Raw genomic sequence first — 25,209 nt, forward strand, 5'->3', positions numbered from 1 at the left:
CCTTATACTTGAGACATAGGTTGGTACCATCTTTGTTCTGTGTAGCAGAATAAGAGCAAGAAAGGAGGTTTATACTGCACAGAGTTGAGAATCGTTGCATTTGGTGACCTCTCTGAGATTACTTTCTGCTCCTATTGCTCCTGTTTATCTGGTCACCCAGTAGGTGCCCTGGATGCTCAGAGCCTGGTTAAATCATGTTTGTGTTTTAGTCTATTTCATAAGTTCTTTTCTGATCCCCGCCCCCCCCACCCCCAACAGATACAGACCCAAATAATTTTCCACTGAGAGTAGACAGTTGACTTATGACATTTTGCACTTCTCATAACCCTTTTCAAAAAGTGGGCCATTGAGGTAGTCCTACCCAGAGCTGGGAGCATGGACCACTTTCCCTGATGCATGGAAGCTGTATATGTACACATATAATAATTGGATTGTTGTGAAATATTAATGGGATATATAGGTAGCACTTAGAACATAACAGCTAGCACATGGTGAGAGGTCAGAAAATGACTATGTATGAGGGATCCAGTTTCTCCACATCCTTGTCAGCATTTGGTGTTGACACTTTTTTATTTTAGTTGTTCTAATAGGTATGTGGGGATACCTCATTGTGGTCTTAATTTGCATTTCTTGTGGCTGATGGTGTTGAATATATCTTTATGTGCTTATTTGCCATTCAAGTAAGCAATGGTGAAATATCTGTTCAAGTTTTTTGTCCATTTTCTAATTGGATTATTTGAGGGTTTTTTTAACTGAGTTTTGTGAGTTCTTTATTTGTTCTAGCTACCATTCTGTTATATGTGGTTTGCAAATATTTTCTCCTAGTCTGTATCTTGTCTTTTAACCATTTTAATAGTCTGTCATAGAGCAGAACTTTTAATTTTGACGAAATGCAATTTATCTTTTTTTTTTCATCATGCTTTTGGTGTTCTGTCTGAGGACGCTTCATCAAGCCCTAGGGCCCAAAGATTTTCTTCTGTGTTATCTTCTTTTAGTTTCATGCCTTACATTTAAATCTGTGATCCATCTTGAGTTAATTTTTATATTAGACATGAGGTTCAGGTTTCATTTTATTTCATTTCATTTCATTTTAATTTTATTTTATTTGTCTGTGGCTATCTAGTTGTTCCAGCACAATTTGTAAGAGAGACTATCCTTACTCCATTGAATTACTTTTTCTCCTTTGCCAGAAATCAATTGGCTGTATGCATGTGGGTCTGTTTCTTTTCTGCCCTATTGATTTATGTGTCTGTACCTCCACCAGTACTACACTGTTTTCATAACTGTGGTTATATAATAAGCTTGAGCATCAGGTAGAGCCCATCCTCCCACTTTATTCTTTTTCTAAATTGTCATAGCTATTCTAATTCCATTCTATATACATTTTAGAATGAGCTTGTCTACGTCAAAAAAAAAAAACCTTGTTCTGGGATTTTCATAGGAATTGTGGTAAACCTGTATGTCCATTTGGGGAGAATTGACATCTTTACCTTATTCAGTCTTCCAATCCATGAATATGGCATGTTTCTCCATTTTCGTCTTCTTTGATTTCTTTTAGCAGTATTTTATAGTTTTTAGCATAGAATGCCTGTGCGTGTTTTGTTAGATTTACGTCTAAGTATTTCTTCTTCTTTTTGAGTTATTTTAAATGTTATTCTATCTTCAATTTCAGTTTCCGTGTGTTCATTGCCAGGATATAGAAATACAGTTGGTTTTTGTAGGTTGATCTTGTATCCTGCCACCTTGCCAAATTCACTTATTAGTTCTAGGAGGGTTTGTTTTTGTTTTTATAAATTCTTTGGGACTTTCTGTGTAGACCATCAGGTCATTTGCAAATAGAGACAGGTTTACTTTTTCCTTTCTGGGTAGGACCATCAGTACTATATTAAATAAGACTGATGTGAGCAGATATCCTTGCTTTGTTCCTGATTTTAAGGAGAAAGCATTCAGTCTTTCGCCAATAAGTGTAATGTTAGCTGTAGGGTTTTTGTAGATGTTCGTCATCAAGTGAGAAAGTTCCCATCTATTGCTAGTTTTCTGAGAGTTTTATCATGAACAGATGTTGAATTTTATCAAATGCTTTTCTGTATCAATTGATATGATCATATGATTTTTCTTGTTTAGCCTGTTAATATGGTAGGTTACATTGATTAATTTTCAGATTTTGAATCACCCTTGCCTGTCTAAAATAAACCCCACTTGGTGGTGGTGTATAAATGTTTTACATATTGCTGAATTCTATTAGCTAATATTTTGTTAAGGATTTGGGATATTGGTCTGTAGTGTTCTTTTTTCATACTGACTTTGTCTGATTTGGTATCAGGGTAATCCGGCCTCTCAAAATGAGTTGGGACATGTTTCCTACTCTTCTGTTTCCTGGAAGAGGTTGTTTAGAATTGGTGTTAATTCTTCTTGAAGCTTTTATGGAATTCTCCAGTGAAACCATCTGGTCCTGGAGTCTTCTTTTCCAGGAGTTTTATTATATAAATTATGAAGCCAATTTCTTTAACAGCTATATTTCATATTGGTGAGCTGTGACAGTTTGTGAAATTGGTCCATTTCATCTAATTGTCATGTTTATGTTGTTCATAGCATAACCTTACTATCATTTTGATATCTGTGAGATCTATATCCCATGTTTCATTCATGATACACTATTGGTAATTTGCATCTTCTCTCTTTTTTTTGCTTTCAGTCTTGCTAGAGGTTTGTCAATTTTTAAAAAATGCCTTTTATTTTTTAAAATTAATTAATTAATTAGGTTGCGCTGGGTCTTAGTTATGGCAGGCGGGCTCCTTTAGTTGTGGCACATGGGCTCCTTAGTTGTGGCAGGCACTCTCCTTAGTTTTGGCTTGCCGGCTCCTTCATTGTGGCATGCATGTGGGATCTAGTTCCCTGACCAAGGATCGAACCCAGGCTTCCTGCATTGGGAGCATAGCATCTTAACCACTGCACCACCAGGGAAGTCCCAAGGATTGTTAGTGTTAATGATCTTTTCAAAGAACTAGCTTTTTATTTCATTGATTTTCTGTATTGTTTTTCTGTTTTCCATTTCAGTCTGCTTCTATCTTTATTAGTTCCTTCTTTCGGTCCAACTCTACCCAGATAGTGTAATGAAGCAAAGTGTGCCATTGGTGAAAAATACATATGGTGTCAGTTCATTGCATTTTTCCAGATGTATATAAGTAGCAATTATGTTAGAGGTAGAAACTGACATTTACAGAGATTACATCAAAAGAAATTCCCTCAGAAATAAGGTAATGAGACTGATTGCCTTGTGGCTTGAGGTGTTACTTAATGGCCACGAATCATTTATATGAAGCAGGTTCTTATTCTAAAATGATTCAGAAACCCCCTGAAGTTCAGTGTGGTGTTTTGACATCTGTAACCTCAGTAAGATCAATACCTAGATGTCTCTTACTTCTCCAGGCTGCTGACAGAGGCACTGATAAGCTGCTAAGTGGCTGCTCAGAAATCAGAAGCCCAGGGTAGAACTTGGAGTCCCTCCATAAGTAACTAGGAGTTAGCTATGACTTTTAACCATGGCTGATTTCTTGTCTGTATATAATATAAAATGAATATAACCACAAATCCAAAGCCAGGTCACTGCTTTCCAGAAATCCAACTTATCTTTTTAAATTGGAATTTTGTGATTGCTATTTTATTATTTTTAACCATTAAAAAATTGAAATATAGTTAGTTTATTACGATGTTATGTTGGTTTCAGGTGTATAGCAAAGTGATCTGCCATCCATGTTGCTGCAAATGACATTATTTCATTCTTTTTCATGGCTGAGTAATATTCCAGTGTGTGTGTGTGTGTGTGTGTGTGTGTGTGTGTGTACACACTACATCTTCTTTATCCATTCCTCTGTTGATGGACATTTAGTTTGCTTCCGTGTGTTGGCTATTATAAATAGTGATGCAGTGAACATTGGGGTGCATGTATCTTGTTTTGTTTTATTTTGTTTTGTCTTGTTTTTTTGGGCATACCACATGGCTTGTGAGATCTCAGTTTCCCGACCAGGGATTGAACCTGGGTCACAGCAGTGAAAGCCTGGAATCCTAACCACTGAGGCCACCAGGGAACTGCTGCATGTATCTTTTCCAGTTATAGTGTTCTCCAGATATATGCCCAGGAGTGGGATTGCTAGATGATATGGTAGTTCTGTTTTTAGTTTTTAAGGAACCTCCATACTGTTCTCCATAGTGGCTGCACCATTTTACATTCCCACCAACACTGTAGGAGTGTTCCCTTTTCTCCACACCCTCCCCAGCATTTATTATTTGCACACTTTTTAATGATGGCCATTCTGACTGGTGTGAGGTGATACCTCATTGTAGTTTTGGTTTGCATTCCTCCAATAATTAGCGATATCAAGCATGTGATTGCTATTTAAAAACATAATGGCAACATGCTCAAATTGCTTTCTGGTAATATGCAAACTACATAATATTTTTCTTAGTCTGTTGAGCAAGTGTTGTTCACAAAGGTTGCAGTTTTGGCAGCTTCAAAAACCATCAGATGAGCAGTTTCAGCAGATGAGCCTCATCTATGTCCTGAGCACATTTTGGTGGCATGGTGGCTGTCCTCTTGGAAGGCCCAGCTTCAGGTGACACACCAATGAAGTAGTGGTGATGGTGAGGGGTTAATGGCGTACACTCAGGCAGCCAAATGGACAGGATCCCCTTCACACCCCAGAGTGCAGCAATACAATCGCTCAAGGACAAGCAAGGACACTCTGCTAGGTCTAATCATGTCACACTGAGAGTTTAAGATAAAGCTCTTTATAAGGTAATTTAAGGAATAAAGGCAGGGAGAAGCCCTGAGCTCTTTATGTAATAGCATTTGTTACTGGATATTTTAAAAGAATTTAAAGACGCCGCCTTGTAGTCAAAGGCAATATCCTATAAGATGCAGAGCTGGGGCTCTCGGATCTAACAGCTTCAGTTGCAATCTTGGTTCCACCATTTTCTACCTTTGTGACCTTGGGCAACTTATTTAACCTCTCTAACTCTCAGTTTCCTGACTGGGTAACTGGGGATGACAACAGTGTGAAGATAAAATATGATACTAAATAAATGCGATAAAGAATTCTCCCATTAAAGGTACCATCTGGCACGTGGAAAGCACGTAGTGTATTTTAGCTATAACATTGTCATTGCTAATCATAACCTTAGTACTGCTGCTTTTTACTATTATTATTACTAGTGAATCTTACATTAATGGAATCCAGCTTGCTCTTCTGAAATTTGTTATAATTTTTCAATACTATAGTCTGGTTTAAGTCACATTCTGAACATATACCTAATTAAAAGTACCACCTTAAGAAGCATCGTCATCTCACTTGCTTATTTCAGGGCATATTGTAGCATGAGAATTTGGGCATTGTCTAGCACAGTGTTTCTCAACCTTTCTTTTTTCACCACTGCCCCTCTGAGGAACCTTTAAAAATGTTCTTTTTATCTACCTCTTCCATTGAAATTTTAATACCACAGATCTATATATCTGTTTATGTACTATGGTGCTTTAGAGGGCTACAAACCACTGTAATATCTAAAAAAAAATTTTATCCCATAAGAACCGATTGTCATGGCCCTGGGGACTATATCACCCCCCATTGAGATTGGAAGATTTAGTGCAGAGGTTCTCAACTACTGGCACTTTTGCCCTCTTGGGACATTTGGCAGTGTCTGGAGATGCTTTTGGTTGCTCCAGCTGAAGGGGGTACTACTGATGGTATCTTACAGGTAGAGGCCAGGGCCCAAAATGTCAGTAGTGCTGAGGTTGTGAAACCCTGCTCTTAGTATGATGATGTAATTCACATGTACTCTGAATAACCCAGCAATTATTAAGGGAGGTACAAATGGACCGTGTCAACTTTTGAAGCCATAAGGTAAAGAGAAGAGCAGAAGTTGGGTTCCTGACCTTCAGGTTGAACCCATGGACACAATGTGATTACTTGTCTAGAAAAAAAGGCCATTTCATCTTCCGTTGTTGCTGTTCTCACTGATACAGTGATTTTTCTGTCAAATACGTGTAAAACTGGGTGTAAACACTTCAAATATATGTTTAATAACAATCTTCTGTTTTCTAGTTTTTGTATGGATGTGTCTTGCTTTATGAAACATGAATTCCTGAAAAATCGTATGAAGTCCTTTTCTATGAGTTGCATTTATTCCTCTGATTTCATTCCATTATATTTTGAGAGGTTTGTCTTCATTCCTAATCAATCCTCATCTGACCTGGCTGCTAACATTGTTGCTTTTGGTGTGAATTTAGCAGCCTCTCTGGGTTTTAGAGAACAGGGGGACACTTTAAGAGAGGGTACGGATTTATTCTTTGCTGGATGTGGTCCAGGTCAAGTGCCCAGAGCTCCTGGCTCCCCTGTTGTCCCCGTCACACTCATGTTCCCTTCTTCTGCTGCTCAGAGTTGGCGTCGAGGAGCCCTCCGAAGAGGACCAGAACGAACACCGCTGGCAGTACTTCAGGTGACACAAGGGCATCCTCAGAAACAAATTAACCTGGCCTGGCTTTTCTCCTCTTTCTAACCTGAGACGTTTCTCTTTATGCTGTTTGTCTCTTTCTTCTTTCCTGTGTGCGCCAGCCCCCTGCCCCTTTTTGAAAAGGGGCAAAAGGTCCAGTCAAGTCTAATCATTATTCTACCCTCCTCTGGGCTGATTGATGTATTGGTGTTCCTGAGAGTCTGCCCCCGCCCCCTGCCACACACACACACATTTTGGACAGTGTGTGTCAGCACCAAAGCTGAAGTTGGCAAGTGTGTCCATGTACAACTGAGTTTAGTGTTAAGAGCAGCCCTTTTTCAGAGCCACAAACACTTTTCCCCACAAAATCCTGCTTGTGATCTAGTAAACAAGGCTATTAAGTCATAAAGAGGACTCGAATTTTGTATTTCAGCTATGACTGGGGTATGGTTTGTACCATCTTAATTAAGCACCAATGCTGTTTTACTTTTTAAGTATGAATTTGTATACTTTATCATGGTGAATCAGAAGATACAAAAAACAGATTTTTTTTTAAACCAGAAGATAATGAAAGACTCTTCTAATACAATTTGTTTCTCATTGTCCATCCAACTTTATGATTTGATTATGCCTAATGGTGGTGATGTTGGGCTATCAGAGTAAAGATGTTAATGTTTCTTCTTTCCTTTCTGTATCTTTAACTGGCATGCTTTCTTCCTGATCTGATTCTGGGTGCTGGTAGATAAATCAAACACAAAATAGGCTTGAACTCTGTTCTTCTCATTGTGAAAGTGTTTCACTCTCTGAGGACAGTGGTAAAAGCAGTAGTACCTGTCATGGGGCATGAATCTTGGGATATTGCCAGACCCCCATGTAAGCTGCAATGACATGCATACGTGTTCAAGTTCCCTGGAGTCACACTTTTTCCTACTGTGTAAAGTACAAACACACACACACACAAATTCATTTTCAGAGACCTGACTGTAGCTACCAGTTAAGTAGCAGAGGAGAGGAAATCCTTTCCTTTGAAATATCCAAACTTCAAGAAGGATGGTCCCTCAGGCAAAGAGCAAGTTATTAAACTTGGGACATGAGATTCTGATCTGTTTGTTGTTCAGGGTTTTATATGAACGTGTGTGTTTCATATTCCCCAAATTATTTAGGACCTCAGCCATTCCAGTTAAAAAATAAAAACCTGTTGATTGAAGTAGAACGCTTCTAAAATTTCTGAGATTTCATGGCATTTTTATATGGTGGTTAATCAGAGTATATGTATTGTATCAAAAGGGAAGTGATTCATTTTTTGTATTTATTCATTGCAGAATGAGCACATCAGTGTGATTGCTTTATTTTCTCATTTGATATGGGATTACCACGTTTGTCTCATTCTTAATGAAAGTAAGGATAATCCACTTCATTCTGGAAGAAAAAACTGTTACATGTGCTTAGATGAGCTCAACACTGATGTATCAGGGGAGTGGTAAAATATGATGTAATAAAACAGCACTAAAGTTTTAAATTTATATTAGTGGCCTAGATCAAAAGCATTATAATAGTTCAGGAGGGAAATATATATCGTGGACAGTTGTCTGAAACTAGGAATTTCAGAAAGTTAGGGAACCCTAAGTCTTCTGAAGCATTATACTTAAAATATTGTACCTGGTCTTTCTTGCTGCCCAACACACCACCACACGCCCTGCCCCAAGAGTGGTCCATTATTATCCTTGGGGATTGGTCCAAGGGGCCCTCAACCCTGCCAGAAAAGTAATCATTCAGTTGTCCTGAAGTAAACAGCCTTGAATGGGGAAAGAAATCGCAGAACACCATGTACATCACAAGTCCCCTGATCTGTTTTCTTTTGGCATTTAAAACGCGGTAGCAAGCTGAGAAGCAGGTTTCCTTTCTCCTGTTCAGCACTTACGTCAGTAACAGGGACCTCCGAGACTTTCCAAGTTCCTCTGTCTGTGGGAGGGCCCCAGAGGTCTTTGTAGGCTCCGTGTGGTCAGGAGTTGGGCTGCATCTCAGGCAGGTAGTTGGTAGCAAGGGGCTGCAGCGAGGATCAGAACCTCCATGGCAGAGGGAGGGAAAAGCAAGGGACGAGGGCTCTGGGTAGGACTGTGCTCAGAACTGCAGGTTTCCAGGGGACGTGCACAACCAGATCTGAGCATGGCTGTTTTGGTTGGAGTTTAGTTAACTATATGTTTCAGTTAACTAGCATTTTTCTCCTTGCCCTTCACTTTTAGGAGGAGAAGCTAAACAAAATATTCCAGGATTTATCTGGGGAAAAAAAAAAAAAAACCCATGTAATTACTAGACTCTGTATCTACCTATTTACTTATTATAGCACCTTATGCCCATGAATCTTTACAATTCGTGGTTTTCAGACCCTGAAATAATATGAGATCCTGAATCATCCATCATTATTAGTAAAGTAGATTAAATTATCAAGACCGGAAATTTTACTCATGTGTGAAACATTTTCACTGAAGATATAATTAAATATTCTTTTTAAGTTGTGAAAAATTTTAAATCTGCCAAAAAAGCTGAAAGAATAGAGCAATGAATATCCAAGTTCTAACCTGGATACAGCAGTTGTTAACATTTTGTCATACATTTTGGTTCATTTTCTCTCTGTTCCCCCCTCCCCCCAACCATTTCAGAGTACTTCAGAGTATATTATAGACATCATGACATTCTACCCCTAAATACTTCAGCATGTATCCCCTAGGAATCTAGTCTTCTACATGATCACAGTACCTTTATCACACCTGAGAGTAACATGAATTGTATACACACACACAGGATCCAGGATCCAATCCAGGTTTCCTTTGGTTGTCATCTCTCCTTTTTTGTTTTTTTTCTCAATTCAGGCCCGTGGTGGCTCCATGCCCCTCCTGCACCTTGCCACCACATGCTCTGACTGACCTGGTTGTCATCTCTTTAGTCTCTTTTAATCTAGAACAATCCTCCCCTCCTCCTTTTTTTTTTTTTTTTTTTTTTTTTTGGTCTCATGACATTGAGGGTTTTTTATTTTTTTAAGGATTCAGGATTTTCAGGATAATTGTCTTGCATAATACCCTACAATCTGGATTTTTCTGATTTGTTTTCCTCTTGACTAGAGATAGATAATCTTTTTTTTTTTGGCCCAAAATAGCGTAAAAGTGATATTATGCATTTCTTGCATCATATCAGGTGATGCATGTTGTCAGGCTGTCCTTTTATTAGTGATTTTAAGTTTGATCCCTTTAGACCCCAGGTCTCCATAAAAGCACTGGTTTCCCTTTGTAACCAAAAGGTTACCTTTAGAGTGATCCTTTAACATCATATGAATAGTCAGATTCTCAACAACCTTTTACCCACTGGTAAAATTGTCTTGAAACAATTATTACACTGTGAGGGGCAAATGGTGATTTTCTAATCCTGTCATTCCAGTCATGTTTATGACAGTTATCTGTATAGAAGAACTTTCAGAAGGTTTCCAGTCTTATTTTCTATACTGATGAAGTGAGAAATCTCTCCATTGTCTAAGTAATCAGTTCAAGCAAATTTTTACTTAATATTTGTGGGACTACAGAGATGCGTCTCCGCAGGATCCCAGCAAGAATCCTGGGTGTTGTCACTGAGAAGGCAGAAGATAGCAGACAGTTGTCATTTTTTTGGCAGAGAAAAAAGTGATGCTAGAGAGACATGGCTGGAATTAGTACTGTCTAGAATCTGCACTGTCCAGTTCGGTAGACACTAGCCACATATGGCTGTTTAAATTTTAACTTTAATTAAAATGAAATAAAACTTAAAATGCAGTTCCTCAGTCATATTAACCGCATTTCAAGTACACAGTGGCCACATGTGGCTGGTGGCTACCTCATTGGACAGTGCAGATCTAGAACACTGCCATCACTGCGGAAAGTTCTGTCGGACAATGTGCATCTAGAATCACTCTCAAGTTCCCTCAAGCAAAATGTCGAACCAGTTCGGGATGAGGTTAGGGTGGCCCTAATTTTGTAAGTTTATTATTCCAATGTTTTGTGCTCCATTGTTTGAATTCTAGCCTGGCTCTGTGGATCCAGGATAATAGATGACTTCCTTTTACGTTGCCAGGACTTGAATGAAAATAGTCAAAACATAGTCTTTATAAGCAGTTCTTGTTAAACAGAATTTACCTCAATTCTCATTAAACAATTTTTTTTTTTCTCCTAGCAGAGGCTAGTTGAAAGAATAGAGGGGGCTAGATTTCATCTGGCAGCTTTTTATTATGTTTGCCTTTATTTTCTTCATTGTAGGACAAGGCACACTTAAGCCTTTTCTCCTACACATAGGCTTCCTGTTTCATCTAGGCTGATAAAATCAACTTGTTTTATCTTTACTGTGTGGAAGCCACTTACAAAGGCTAATACACCTGATCCAAAATTCACAGTAAAGAAAGGAGAGACTGTCCGTGGCAGATCTGAAGTGCTGTGCTCTTGGCCATGCTGCCCGCCATGCCCTTCAGATCACATCATCTCGTTGCCTCTGCCCCCAACAATAGCCTCTCTGTGGTTAGGCAGAGGGCTGCCGTGACACCGGGTGTTCCAGTAGGCTGTCTGGGAGACAGACTGGTAACCAGTGTTCTGCCCCTCTCTCTGTCTTTACTGGGGAGCTCCTCTAAGCAAATTAGTCTGCCATGAAGTGGCTCCATGTGGCTGTAGAATCCACAGAACAGAACCTAATGTTGAATTCCAAGCTGTTGATCTTACAGATGCTGACACCATGTAGAGGACTTTTCTCTACGGAATGTACATTAAGAGACTCTCAAAACAGGTGGGAGTTAAAGATCCACAGCTAGGAGTTCAGTGTGACCTCTCCTATACCCGTTTGGTACATTAGACACTTTGGGAGCATTGAGGCTCTCATGTGACCTCTGTGGGTAGCCCTGGGGCCCCGGAATATTTCACATCCAAAAAAAAAAACAATCTCTGAGAATTGTTGCTCAAAAGTTCCTGGATAATGTCCAGCTGTGAGGTCAAGCCTCCAGGCCTCAGAAACCTGTGCCAGAAATCGGCCTCTAGACACAGCACAGTCCATCTAATTCACTACAAAAGATTCCATCAAACCTCAGGCCCATGGGGAGGAAATCTGGTGCCAGGTACACTATAGGTTTTAACGAAGTGCTACGAACAGGGCCTGGGTTAGTAGGCACTCAATAAATATTTGCTGAATACATGAATTCATCTTGTGGTTTTTTAACTTTGCCTTCAGCAAAATATGGGGTAACTGTTCCCTTTCCTTCTGTATCTCCCTGCCCCCATCCAGGGGGCACAAACCTTGGATTAGTGCTTGGCAAGCCTGGAATAAGACAGAGTAGAGGCTGCCTTTGAGAGAGGGGTACATCCGTGTTGTCTTCTATTCCTCCTTTCCATTAGTCTCTTTCCTCAAGATATATCCTGGGCATCACAGGTGCAGAAGCGGGAGGGAGAGGAGGAAAAATAAGCACAGATGGGGCTTTGCACATCCACTTTCTGCTCATCGGAGTCAGCGCCCTAGTGCCAGACAGCAAATAACACCCCTGGTCAAGGCCACTCGGCACCGCTCTTTAAGCTCGCATCAGACCTGCTGAAAGCTGTGTTTTCTATTTGTCTTTTATGATACCAGCCACTCTTTGCAATACTGGAGGGAACAAGGAAAGCTAGAGATTTTTCCTGGCATCTTTGTTTCCTCGTCCACTGCCCCATGTTATCCGTGTCATTAGTGCCACAGCTCTCTGCCTTAGAATGAGGAAGGTTCAGGAATGAAGAATTAGCAGATACACAGGACAACAGTTGGTATGTTGCTAAGCCAAGTCAGCTAGCCTAGTGCTTTCGTGGAATTCATTATAAGTGGATTTTGCCACCTCGCCTTTCCTTTCTGTCTTCAGTTGCTGGCCTCAAACGTGTGAGTTCTCAGGTCATCTGTGCTGCAGGAGGACACAGGGCCACCAGGATAGAAAGCTAATGATATGTATGCTGAAATATTTATGGAAAGTGTACAGATGTCTGCAGCTTTATTTGAGTTCATCCAAAAAATAAGGTGGATGATGGAGAGAGGGGTAGGTATGTAATAAAGATACACCAAAATGTTAATGGTAGAGTCTAGGTGAGGGGTATGCAGGTGTTCACTACAAATTCTTTCAAAACTTCCCTGGATATATGAACAATTCCATGACAGAAGGTTAGGAAATAAAAGCAGGTCAGGTGGAAATGAGGAAGCAGCAGAGGAAGAGGCCTGGGGTGGCAGGACCCACCTTTTGCTCCCTGGGACCGTCTGGTGCAGGAAGTTGCCTGCTGGTGCCATTCCCCAGAGGCCTTGCTTAAGGTGTTAGCACACAGGTTGATTGCCTGGCCTACCCCTGGGATCTGATGTGGTGTATGACTTCTTTCTCACGACTTTTGCATGACAGCCTTCCCCTTCTTTTAGCTAACCACTCCTTCCACCTCAGGAAGAGGTCAGCCTCTTGGCTACTTTCAGCCGGCCTGGCGGCCATGGTCCAAGCTAATACTCTCTGTTTTTCTCCTTGTCTTTCTTCCTGATGACTTCTAGAGTTGGTGTTGATCCAGATCAAGACCCACCACCCAACAACGACAGCTTCCAAGTCTTACAAGGGGTAAGTCGCAAGGGATGCTTCTTCCCAGGAAGGTGTTATTAAAAATAGCTAAAATTTATTGAGCATTTACTACACTCTAAGCACTTTACATGGATTCCCTCGTGATCTTGACAACAACCTTATGAACTAGGAACTGTTATTCCCCAGTTTAGATTAGAAGCTGAAGTTTGAGAGTTGAAGTGAGTCATCTAAGGTCAGAGAATTAGAAAATGATGGAGCCAGGATTTGACCCCAGAGTCCCCATTCTTAAACAACGTATTAAGGGGCCAAAAAGAGTGTTTAAGCTGACTCCTTACCTTCCAAGAATGGATGTATGGATTCATTGGTGATTGGCTCATGGTAACTGGTTCTGGGAAGGAGAGGGATGTGATCGACTCTCCAGCCCAGGGAATCTGAGCAAGAGCGGAGGGACGCTGGGTGACGGCAGGCCCTCCTGCTCTTCCAGGGCCTGGCAGCCTCTACGGCCCAGCAATAGCAGAGCAGCAGCCCTCAGCCCCATAGGCGATGAAGGTCCCAGCAAGACTAACAGTTAAGGTTTGGGCAGGACCGTGGCAGCAGTGACAGCCTGGAGCGGAGTGCCAGGGAGGGAAGCCGTAGAAGCAGTGAGGGCAAGAGCCCTATGACCACATCTTGTGTGACAACAGGGAAGTTTCTGCTGCTGCAGAGAATCCTGATGGAGACCGGGGCGGGGTGGGGCTGAGGTGGGAGAGGCTCGTGCTGGTCCTTGGTTTCGCTGTCTGTTCTGGTAACTGTTGCAGCATAATGAGCTTCCCCAAACATAGGAAAGAGAGCAGCAGTTTTGTATTCACGTGCATTCTCTAGGTCGGGAATTTGGAGACGGCATAGTTGGGACAGTTTGCCTTTGCTCTAAGGAAGCTGGGGGTAACTCAACAGCTGGGGGCTGGAATCATCCAAAGCCTCATTCTGTCGTATGTCTGACGCCTGGGCTGGGAGGACTCAGACTAGGATGGGTGACTGGAATGCCTGTGATGGCTTGTCCATGGCCTCAGGGTATGGGACTTCTTATGTGATGGCTCAGGATTCCAAAAGCCTGTGTCCCAGCAAGCAAGGTGGAGGCTACGTGGCCTTTTCTGGCCTGACCTTGGGAGTCACACAGCATCACTTCCGTGACTTTCTCTTGGTTACAACAGGTTGCTAAGGCCAGCCCAGATTCAGTGGGAAGAGATAGAGACCATCACCTCTGGACAGGAGGAGCATTAGCAAAGTGGCAGCCACGTTCTAAAGCTGCTGTATCACCCCTGTTGGGCTGGCGGGGTGATTCTGCCTCCAGGTTTTGCTCTTTCCCCAGGCCAGCACTTGCTGGGCGGGCAAGGTGGGGGAAAGGAAAGTCATAAGAGGAGCAGAAATTTGCTTCCAAAATGTGATTATTTGGCCTTGGGAGTGAAGAACTATTTTTTCAGCATAGAATACCCAGTGCTGAGCACAGGGCCTGGCCCATGGGGGGCTTGATCAGTATTTGATGGGAAGACGGGGCAGCAAGAGCAGCACAGGGCGTGGGAAACTTCACTGAGCGCGTGCATGTGTCATCTGCAAAGCCATGTCGAGTGTTTCTTTTTCTTCCAGCCAGCTTTGAATCACGCTCATCATTGCACTTAATCCCAAATTCAGTCTGCATGTCTCAGATTCCCTAGGATCTTCTAAATGACTCCAGCTACCAAATGAGATTTAGCAAGTCTCGCAAAATGTGGTTCCGTGTGGGGCCCGGGGTGCTGCCACAGCTTGCTCTGAGGTCTTTCTCTGTGATGGTGGTCACAGCCTGATGAGCCCTTCTTGGGTTGATGCCCCTTAAGGGACACAAAGCCATGACCTCTGAAAGTTCTAGGCATTTTGGGAAGAGCTTTCAGTGAGCTTCACTGGAGATTTGGTGCCTATTTAAATTTAATGGTGCTCTAGAAGGCCTTTGTGACTATATTAGAATTGGCCATTGTGCCAGTTGGGAACATGTGCTTTCAATGATAAGTTCTTTTTGAAAAGTTGTTATTTGACTCGAGTTTTGATTAAGGACTTTAGAAAACAGAGGTTCAGGAATTGTGCACCTAGCAGCTAATTTAGAGTCTGACAGTTTGGGTTTCCCCAACCTGGGATTTGAGGAAACCTGGGTGAAATCCGTGATGGACATCCTCATCTCACTGAAAGGGAAATAATGGCTCTGGTAGGATATACATCTTCCATAGACCTGTGGCCAGTCAGGATTAATTTTGTAAGAAAAACAGGTCACAACCAGATGGATATCCAGGGTTCGGGGCAATTTCATCTTGACAGTTCCAAGCCAGTCAACACCCACCTCACCCCCCGCCCTGCCCCTGCCCAGTCTTTTGCTGTTTTCCATTGCTCCTGCCTCTGGACTCAAGCACCTGTGAAAGGAAATACGTGAAATGGTTTGGTTGGTTTCATGTAGCTGAACTTACTGTATGTCTCAGAGACACCGGGCTTGTAATTAGACTTAGTGATGAACTTGCTGTGGAAATGTTTGAAAAGGAGTGAGTCCTAAGGGCTAGGGGTTCTGGCAGTGCATTTAGTCCATGCAGTGATAGCTAAGTAGTGCCCCCAGCCTCAGGCAGGGTGAACCTTGGAAACCACCCTTTGGGCTGGTTTTGAGCAGGCAGGTGGCAGCCGCTTCCATTGCACTCCCAGTGGCGCCCCTTTGGCCGGCCCTAGTCAGGAGCTGTGTCACACGTTCCCTCTAACCACCATCCTTCCAAGCCTCCCACACGGTCATGCAGAGGGCCCTCAAAGGCAGTTCTGTTGGCATTTTGAAAGTCTTTCAAGATCGCTGTCAGACTGGGGGAAAAAGGCAAACTTCAAGCTCAGTTCCTCAGGACACCTGAAACATGACTCATGAGCTCGTGCAGAAAGGGCCTCATTTCTCCAAGTCCTCCTGGCCTGACCTTCGTGCTCCAGTACACCATTAACAACAGGGCTGCGAGCACTCGGCGCTCGTGAGAAACCAGTAAAACAGAGAAATAAATGGGCTTGTCATTTTTGGGTGAAACCCTGGGTTCTTGCAGCTTCCCCTGAAACGGATCCAGGTCACACGCTCAGTGTTGTCATGAAACTGAAGTCAGAGGTGGGGGAAGTCCAGATGTTTGTTCCCCATTAAGAAAGGGCACTTCTGTTTACCTCATGTTCTAAATGGTTTTGCTAAAAGCAAACAAAAAAGTGATTTTCGACTTACGAAAAAAGGAAAGCCCTTTTTATAAGGAGCACGATTTTCCTCACCCATCCTAGAAGCCCAAGGTTATAAACAGACTCATGGCTCCAGAGCCACAGAATATTAGCTCATGTGGGCGAAGGAAGGGAGCTGTTGGCCAGAACTTTTGGCTCTATGTGAGGGAAGCATAAGGATATTGTGGATCGACTTCAGCTTCATGTCCCTGGCAAGTTTGACTCAGAACAAAACAAAACAAAAAACTCAGTTGCTTTGTTTCTCCGGAGGTCTTGGTGACTTTGCAACCAAAACAAAAGCAAGCCCAGCTGGAGGCAAGCTGCCCGGGCCTGGGGGTGGCCTCCCAACCCATTCAAGGGGGGATTTTTCATGCCAGACACAGCTGAGATTTATGTTGGCCGGACATGCAGACACATCATTCACTTCCTTCCCCAAGTTTACAGAAGCGCGCTCATTGATGAGGCCGCTTTGGAGTAGCTAGGAGCACGAATCTGAACGTATCCCGCCTCTGTCATCTCAGCAGGACAAGGTCACAAGCAGGATATTAGTGGGATGTGGAGGAAAGGGAACCACTGTGCTTGTGTGTGTGTGTGTGTGTGTGTGTGTGCGTGCGTGCGTGCGCGCGTGCGCACGTGTACCTGAAAACTGCAGAAACTCAGCCGTTTATAGTTGCATTGACATATACTTTTCTGGGCAAGTTGGATTTGTTTGTTCCTGGATCCTCCCGCAGTTTCCGTCCAGGCTAAAATCTGACATCCAGTCCCTTAAATCTTTAACTTCAAACAGTTGCTGAAGTGCCTTTCCTCAGATTACTGCTCTCTGACCCCCTTCCCGACCATGCTTTTTTGTTTTTCCACATGTATCTTTATTTTTCTTTAGATCTTTATTGGAGTATAATTGCTTTACACTGTTGTGCCAGTTTCTGCTGTACAACAGTGAATCAGCTATATGTATACATATATTCCCATATCCCCTTCCTCTTGAGCCTCCCTCCCACCCACACTCCCTATCCCACCCCTCTAGGTCATCACCAAGCATAGAGTTGATCTCCCTATGCCATGCAGCAGCTTCCCACTAACTATCTATTTTACATTTGGTAGTGTATATATGTCAATGCTACTCTCTCACTTTGTCCCAACTTCCCCTTCCCCCCACCTCGTGTCCTCAAGTCTGTTCTCTACATCTGCATCTTTATTATTCCACTATCACTAGGTTCATCAGTACTGTGCTTTTTTGTTTTTCTGATTGCCTCCCTTGGCCCCTGATTTCCCTTTCGGCTATTCTTTTTTTTTTTTCTTAGAAGTTCAAAATTAACATTAATTTATTCATTCACTTGACAACTATTTATTGAGCATCTGTTATATTTCAGACATTCTTTCAGGCTCTGGGAATACATCTGCAAACGTGACGGATGAATCTCTGTCCTTAAGAGCTTGGTGACAATGTGATGAAGGATAAGGGTGGAGAGTGGCAGAGGCGAGATTGTGGAGGGCCTTGTCTGCTTCTTCATGAGGGACTGTGGACCTCTCCCTGCTGTTCCAAGTGTCCCCGTGGACAGCAGTCTGGGCATCACCAGAGCGCTTGTTACAAATGCAGACTCTCAGGCCCCACCTAGACCCACAGAATCAGAATCTTCACTTTAACAGGGTGCCCAGGATGGGTGTGTGCACTTTACAGTTTGAGAAGCCCTGGTAGAGGCAGTGTGGAGCCCTTAATTCCCTGTTTTTAAACCCTGTGTTACCCTCTTCTGAGAAATCTTGGCCCCATCACCCCAGTGACATGAAAAAGACCCAAATCGGGTTGCATCAATGATATACTATTTTGCTCTGCATTAGTTTCTTGTCGCTGCTATAACAAATTACCACAAACTCAGTGGCTTAAAATAACACAGCCTTAGAGTTCTGTAGGTCAGAAGTCTGGTGGGCTCTCCTGGTTTCTCTCTTTCAGGTCTCTCAAGGCCAAAATCAAGGTGTCTGTGGGGTTGGACTCTGGGGGAGAAGCCACTTCCAGGCTCATTCAGGTTGTTGGTAGAATTCGTTTCCATGTGTTTGTGGAACTGAGGTCCTGTTTCCTTGCTGGCCATTGGCTGGGAGTCAAGCTCAGCTCCTAGAAGCACCCGTATTTCCTGGTTCTTGGCCCCTTCCACCTTCAAAGCCAACAACAGCGGGGTGAGCCCCTGTCATGCTCTGAATCTCTCCTTCCTCTTCTCCCACCGGATTTCTCTGACGCCCTTGCCCCACTTGTTCACTTTTCAGGGCCCATGTGATTATACTGGGCCCACCTGGAAAACCTTAAGTCCACCCACAAAGCCCCTTTTGCCGTGTAACGTAACAGAGTCCGGCTCCAGGGATTAGGATGTAGAAATCTTTCAGGGGTGGGGGCAGTATTCTGCTCCATCTCAGAAAAAAAAAAATAAGCTGTTCTCATTATTGTAATGACCTTAACATAAAAATATATCTCTTAACAATAAGAATGGAATGAAATATAACTCTACCCAGAAATCATTATTCATTAGTTCTAGAAAAATTATTTCAAAATGGAACCTTTCGCCACTCCCCAGGTCTTTAATCTACTTTCTTCTTCTTTACCCCCATACCTATCTGTCTGTCGCGTCCCCCTCTGGAAATGTGCTCCTCAAGTGGCAGGTGCTGGGTCTCATTCCTCTTTGCGTTTCCAGCACCCACATGGTACCTGGCACACAGTAGGTGCTCAGTGAATGCAGGAGAAATAGCCACTCATTGTTTCATGCTCAAAAATTGGTGGGAAGCAGAGCTGGTGGTATTGATTTTCTTGAAGGGGCTTTTCTATTAACAATTTCAGTAAAATGTTTTAAAATCCCTTGTGTAATTCGTAAGAACAGAGAGCAGAATGGTGGTTACTGGGGGCTGGGGGATGAGAGAGGGAGAGATTTGGGGAGATGTTTAAGAGTACAAACTTACAGCTAGTAGATAAATACATTCTGGAGAGCTAATGCACAAGCATAGTGAATGTAGCCAACAATACTGTGTTACAAAGTTGCTAAGAGACTAGATCTTAATCGTGCTCAACACAAAATAGAAATAGTAATTATATGAGAGGGTAGAGGCATTAGCTAACCTACTGTGGTAATCATACTGCAATATATAAATGCATCAAACCAACACTGGTGTATACCTTAAACATACACAATGTTATGTGTCGATTATGTCTCAATTTAAACTTGCCCAGAGTCACACAGCAAGGCAAAGGCACAGACAGGAGTAGAGCTAGGGCTTGGACCCAGGTAGTCTGTTGAGAAAGCCTGTGATGGTTACACCCACACCTCTTGGAGCGGTCCATTGCCTTTGAAACATTTCTCAGAGGTGCTGACCTTGTACACAGTCTTGAGAGATGAATAGGGATCAGTCAGGTAGGTGTTGTGGGTGGGAGAAGGTGACAGTATGCAAGGGTGTTCTGAATTCTAGAAGCAGCCTGAGCTAAAGACATGGGGGTGCGAACCGTCCTGGTGGTTTTGAAGAGGGCGTGGTGAGAGAGCAAGTCCCCACTTCTTCTGTGGGCAGTGCTTGAACAGAAAGCCAAGGGTCTGCATAGGTAGCCCTCCTATTGTAGGATCACCTGCATCCACACCGACCCCTGCTCGGAGCCCGCAGGAAGGACTTACTGCCTTGTCCATGGTAGTCGCCCAAATCATGCTAGGCCGCAGCTGTTGGTTGTCTTCTGGGTCAGCTTAAAAAAAATAAGCCCTGTTCCACAGACCCTCCCTGATTTCCCCAAAGCCTCTATATGTAGATTTATCCAAGTTCTTCTTGTACATAATCATGCTTCTGACTCCATCTGTTAGAATAAGAAGTTGTTTAACACCCTGTTACAGAGTTGCACTTTTTATTTGCCCGGAATTTGTAACTTCTCGGGGTTGGCTCCTAGTGTCTTACATTTCTAAGATCACTTTATCTTATTTGTGGACTGCAGGCATATCTCTTTGTAGTCTGAGAAGACTTTTTTTTGTTTTTTAATTATACTTTGGTTGGGTTTTTTTTAATATTTATGTATTTACTTATTTATTTTGGCTGTTCTGGGTCTTAGTTGCAGCATGTGGGATCTTTAGTTGCGGGATGTGGACTCTTAGTTGCGGGCCCCCTACATTGGGAGCTCAGAGCCCTACCCACTGGACCACCAGGGAAGTCCTGAGAAGACCTTTTCTTAATTTGCCTTCAAAAAAGAAGCCTTTCCATGGCTTTACTCATTTTCATTGTCCCTCTTGGGGCTTATATAAGTCAGTCTCCTGTGGCTTTCTTGAGGTGAGATGGCAAGAACTTAAGTGTTGCAGAGGTTAGGATGACAGAATAGGGGTTTTGCCATTTTTATTGTTGTTTTAATGGAAGAGCAGAAAAAAGTGACTTTGGGGAACTTGTCTTATGCCTGATGGTTTATAGCATCCTTTCTGAAGATGTTTATCATCTTGCTAGTTTTTTTCTTTAGTAAGATTCTACAGACACTTAGAAGCAAGAGCTTAGAGCCTATCACTTTATAAAGAAGCATTTAATTTTTTTTCATAAAACACTCATCTCTCAAAACAGTCATCTACCACTTTTCCACTCAGTCGTGTGGCATTTTGAAATCTCCCGAGAGTTGTCATCGGGCTAGCAATTCACTACCGGAAGGAATGATTGTTACCTGCAAATGGAGACGTTTCTGTGCCCCCTTTTCCCTACATGATTTATTAAAATGTAAAATAAAGTTGGTCTCTCCTTCTTATTTCCTCATCCACAGAAGGGCCCATTTAAGCCGTTTCCATATATGTCACTAAATATTCCTCAGATACCATGGGGGACTGCTTTTAAGTCATCTTTGCCATTGGAAACATTAGGAATTTAATTAGTGCTTGCTAAGTTCCCTCCCTCTATTTGTCTCTATCTTACCTTCTCAGAGATTTCTGACTCCTCCTTGGCATCTCTGCTATAAGTAGAATTTACACCCACTGAGATTTAGAACTACATACTTGTAATCGTGACTCAACTTTTATTTGGTTATTGTCGATGGCCCCTTACTTGTGGAGCTACCTCTCCCTAAAACATTCAAGAGGAGAATGATAAAAATGGCTGTGCTTCACAAGCAGTCTGTACTTTCAGAGCTTGTCATCCACCAACATAGAACCTCAGCAGTGCTCTCAGATTGCTGCCATCAGTCCACTTTTTAATATTAATTGTGCGGCTTATAGTACTTGCACAGAACAGATTTCCTAAACCTCAAATGAATGTTTGCTTTTGCCAGGTGTTTTGGAAATGAAACGATGTGGATGTTTGAGCTGGAAAGGCATGAGAGGAGTAGTAAGGGAACGTACTACTTGAGGGCAGAGAGAATAACAGAGATGCTGATGCTGGCTCCCTTTCCCCTGCCCACTACCTCCACCTTCCTAAAGCTGGTAGGGCAAGCTACTAACTGCCTGGAACACAGTGCAGGTGCCTGGGGAAGGACCACCAAGAGCTCTTGGCTGGTTTGTTAGGAAACTCAACCACGTGTGATTTCCCCAGGCCAGCTTTGGGAGACCTGGAAAGTTGGTTTTACAGACGCTTCCTTTAATATTCTCTATAAATCAATTTGGGCCTGTTAGGATCGAGACTACTTTAGGGTAATTAATCTGCTAAAAGGCACTCTGAGGAAAATTACAGTAAAAATGCCAAAAGAAATTTTGTGCTGCATTGAGTTGGTCTACCCCCAGACATAACCAAGCCTTTTTCTTTGGGGATTGATTTGTCCGCCTTTTGGATTTATTCCATTTCTTTTAAAATATTGCCTCCTGATATATCTTTGAAATTTTGGTGATACGGGATGTTTGACTCTGAACTCAAAATCTCTAAAGGTTATGGTTAAAAGGGAAGTCCCCCCACCCCCCCCACACACACATTTCAGTTCCTTTTCTGCAACTAAGTATCTGTCTTCTTTTTTGTTCCTAGGATGGTCCAGATACTGCCAGAGGAAACCGGACAAAGCAGGAGAGTGCTTGGCTATTCAGGCTGTGGTACAGCTTTGACCACAAGTATCCTTTTAAGGGGCTTCCCTGTATTTGTGAAACATCGATGATGAAATCCTCTTGTTTAGTTGTCAGTGAATGACTTCTGATGAATAAGGAAAGATGTGTGCATGTTACAGGTGTAGTCAGTCCCTGTTGGGACACATGCAGTGATCATTCAACCATAGTTGATAACAAGCATCTCTGTGGCCAAGAGGAATGTTTGTGCATCATTAGGGTAGTCAAGCCACAGCCTGGTAGACTCATGTGGCTCTTCAGAGCTTTGTGTCCAAGGGAAATATGCCTGTGTAGGTGATTAGTTAAAATTACACTTGAACCATGCTGTGGTCAGGAAGGGAAGTGGAGGTTGGCCAGTTAATCCATGTGGGGAGGATGATTCCTATTGGCTGAACCAAGTCTGGCCAAGTCTGATCCTGGCCTTCACTGGACCATATGCAAGGCAGACTCTGTTGTAATAGATTCACTTGGCCCCAGGTGAAAAATTAAAAACCAAAAAGTTACACTTTCATGGTTTCTAAAGTTGACATAGTGATCAAATGGGTAGGTAGCTTATATATGGTCTTTGGAGACTTTGAAAATGTTTAAAAATTTTTTTATTGACGTAAAGGATATGTATAGGAAAGTACACAAATCATAAGTGCTCAGCGAATTATTGCAGAATAGGTATACTCAATACCAAACAGGTCATGAAACACAAAATTACCAGTTCCCTTCATGCCATAACCCAATTACTATCCCTTTCTCCTCCCCAAATGTAATCACTCTCCTGACTTCTAGCAGCACTTAATAATTTTACCTGTTTCTGAACTTTGTATAAATGTGATTATAGAGTGTGTTTGTGTGTGTGTGTGTGTATATATATATATATATATTTTAGTGTCTGGTTTGTTTGCCTTGACATCATTTGTGTGATTCATCCATGTTGTAGCTCTAGATCATCTATTTTTATTGCTGTATAGTGTTTCACTATATGAATATAATCATAATTTATTTATCATTCTGTTGATGAACATGTAGATTGTTTCTAATTTGAAGCTGCTATGAAAAATACCACATGAACATTCTTAAACATGGTGCATGTTTACATACATTTTTGTTGGGAATATACCCAGGAGTGAAATTGCTGAGTCATAGGACATGCAAAGGTTCGACTTTAGAAGATGGTGTCAAACAGTTTTATAAAATGGTGGTACCACTTTCCACACTTACCTCTAGTGTATGAGAGTTCCATTTGTTCCACATCTTCAGTGACAGTTGGTATTGTCAGCCTTGTTAATTTTAGCTATTCTAGTGGATTTATAGTGGTATTTTATTGTGTTTTTTTTAAATTCAAGTGTAATTGATTTACATATTAGTTTCAGGTGTACAACACAGTGATTCAATATTTTTATAGATTATACTCCATTGTGGTTTTAATTTGCATTTACCTAGTGACTAATAAGGTTGAGCACGTTACCATATATTTACTGGCCCTTTGGTATGTTCCTTTATGAAGTGCCTGTTCAAATCTCTTGCCCATTTTTGTCTTGGGTCATTGGCCTTTTTATTACCAATTTTAAGAGTTCCTGTGTATTCTAGATATGAGTGTTTTGCTAGTTATATGTGATAAAAAATCTCCTCTACTTGTGACTCACCTTTTCACTTTTAAATAGATTGGACCTTTTGATGAACAGAAGGTCCAACCCAATTTGTTGATCTTAATCTGTTCTGGTTATTATTGTTTGTATACTCTTTTAGAAATCTTTGTCAACTCCAAAGTCATGAAGCCAATTTCCTGTGTTATCTTCTAGGAGCTTTATTGTTTACCTTTTGTGCATCTGTTTTTTTTTTTAACCAAGTGCCAGACATAAACAGTGAAAAAGTATAGAGATAATTTGAGATGCTCTAGATGAGGTTATCATCTTTCAGAGATGATTTACCTTACATCTGGTCGGTGGCAAGTTTAGGGGAATTAGCAATTCCAGATTACTTTAATCCAATTGGAAATAAAGGTGATTTGAAGCTGGGCTTCAGTTCCTGTGAGGGTTAGTCTGTTTTCTGTGTGCCCTTTTTTTCCAGGGTTCCAACCCAGAGCCTAGAGTGTTTACACAGACTTCCTCACAAGACCCCAGACTCCAGTTTTTATCAGATTCACTCTGTTTTTGTGAGTCTGCCAGATCCTCTGCTTAGTTTCTCAGGTGCTTTTAAGAAAAACGTGGCTTACCACATGCAGGACTTCACCTCTTGGATTTCCTTTTCCAGACTCTGGCCCTCTTCACTGCCCTGGTAGCTTTCTGATGCCATTAAACAGAAAATTTTGTTGTTTTATCTTGTTTTCCCAGCTTTTCCAGTTAGCCTCAATGGAAAAGATGGTTCAAATTACCTTGTTTGCCATTAACTAAAATAGAACCCCCAGGGATTTTTTTAAGTCATATGCACTTTGTCTACATTGTAATTAAGAATGCATGTTATTCACTGGGCTTGGAAAGGATGTAGAGGAAATTGGAGCAAGTTCACTGGAGAGTGACAAAACGCTAAAGTGATAGATCACTTGGATAGTAAATCAATAAGGCAACATTGGACTTGAATTACATTTTAGACTAAATGACATTTAGGCATATACAGAACATTCCATCCAACAGCAGAATATACATTCTTCTCAAGTGCACATGGAACATCCTCCAGGATAGATCATATGTTGGGTCACAAAACAAGTCTTAGCAAATTTATGAAAATTGAAATCTTACCAAGTATCTTTTCTGATCACAATAGTATGAAACTAGAAATCAGTAATAGGAGAAAAACTGGAAAGTTCACAAATATGTGGACATTAAACAACACACTCTGAAACAACCAATGAGTCAATGGAGAAATCAGAAGAGAAATTTAAAAGTTATCTTGAGACAAATGAAAATGGAAACACAACACACC

General features: G+C 41.9%; 1 protein-coding gene across 1 annotated transcript in view; it reads left to right on the forward strand.

Moving 5' to 3' along the window:
• Positions 1 to 25,209, forward strand: part of SLC9A7 (solute carrier family 9 member A7) — a 142,580-nt gene that overhangs the window by 101,616 nt on the left and 15,755 nt on the right. Inside the window, exons 13-15 of the mRNA XM_057718554.1 lie at positions 6,433 to 6,492; positions 13,039 to 13,102; positions 22,223 to 22,305. Of these exons, the coding sequence (XP_057574537.1) occupies positions 6,433 to 6,492; positions 13,039 to 13,102; positions 22,223 to 22,305 (207 nt within the window). The remainder of the gene's footprint in view (positions 1 to 6,432; positions 6,493 to 13,038; positions 13,103 to 22,222; positions 22,306 to 25,209) is intronic.

Source organism: Hippopotamus amphibius, chromosome X (genome assembly GCF_030028045.1).
Source record: "Hippopotamus amphibius kiboko isolate mHipAmp2 chromosome X, mHipAmp2.hap2, whole genome shotgun sequence".
NCBI lineage: Eukaryota > Metazoa > Chordata > Mammalia > Artiodactyla > Hippopotamidae > Hippopotamus > Hippopotamus amphibius.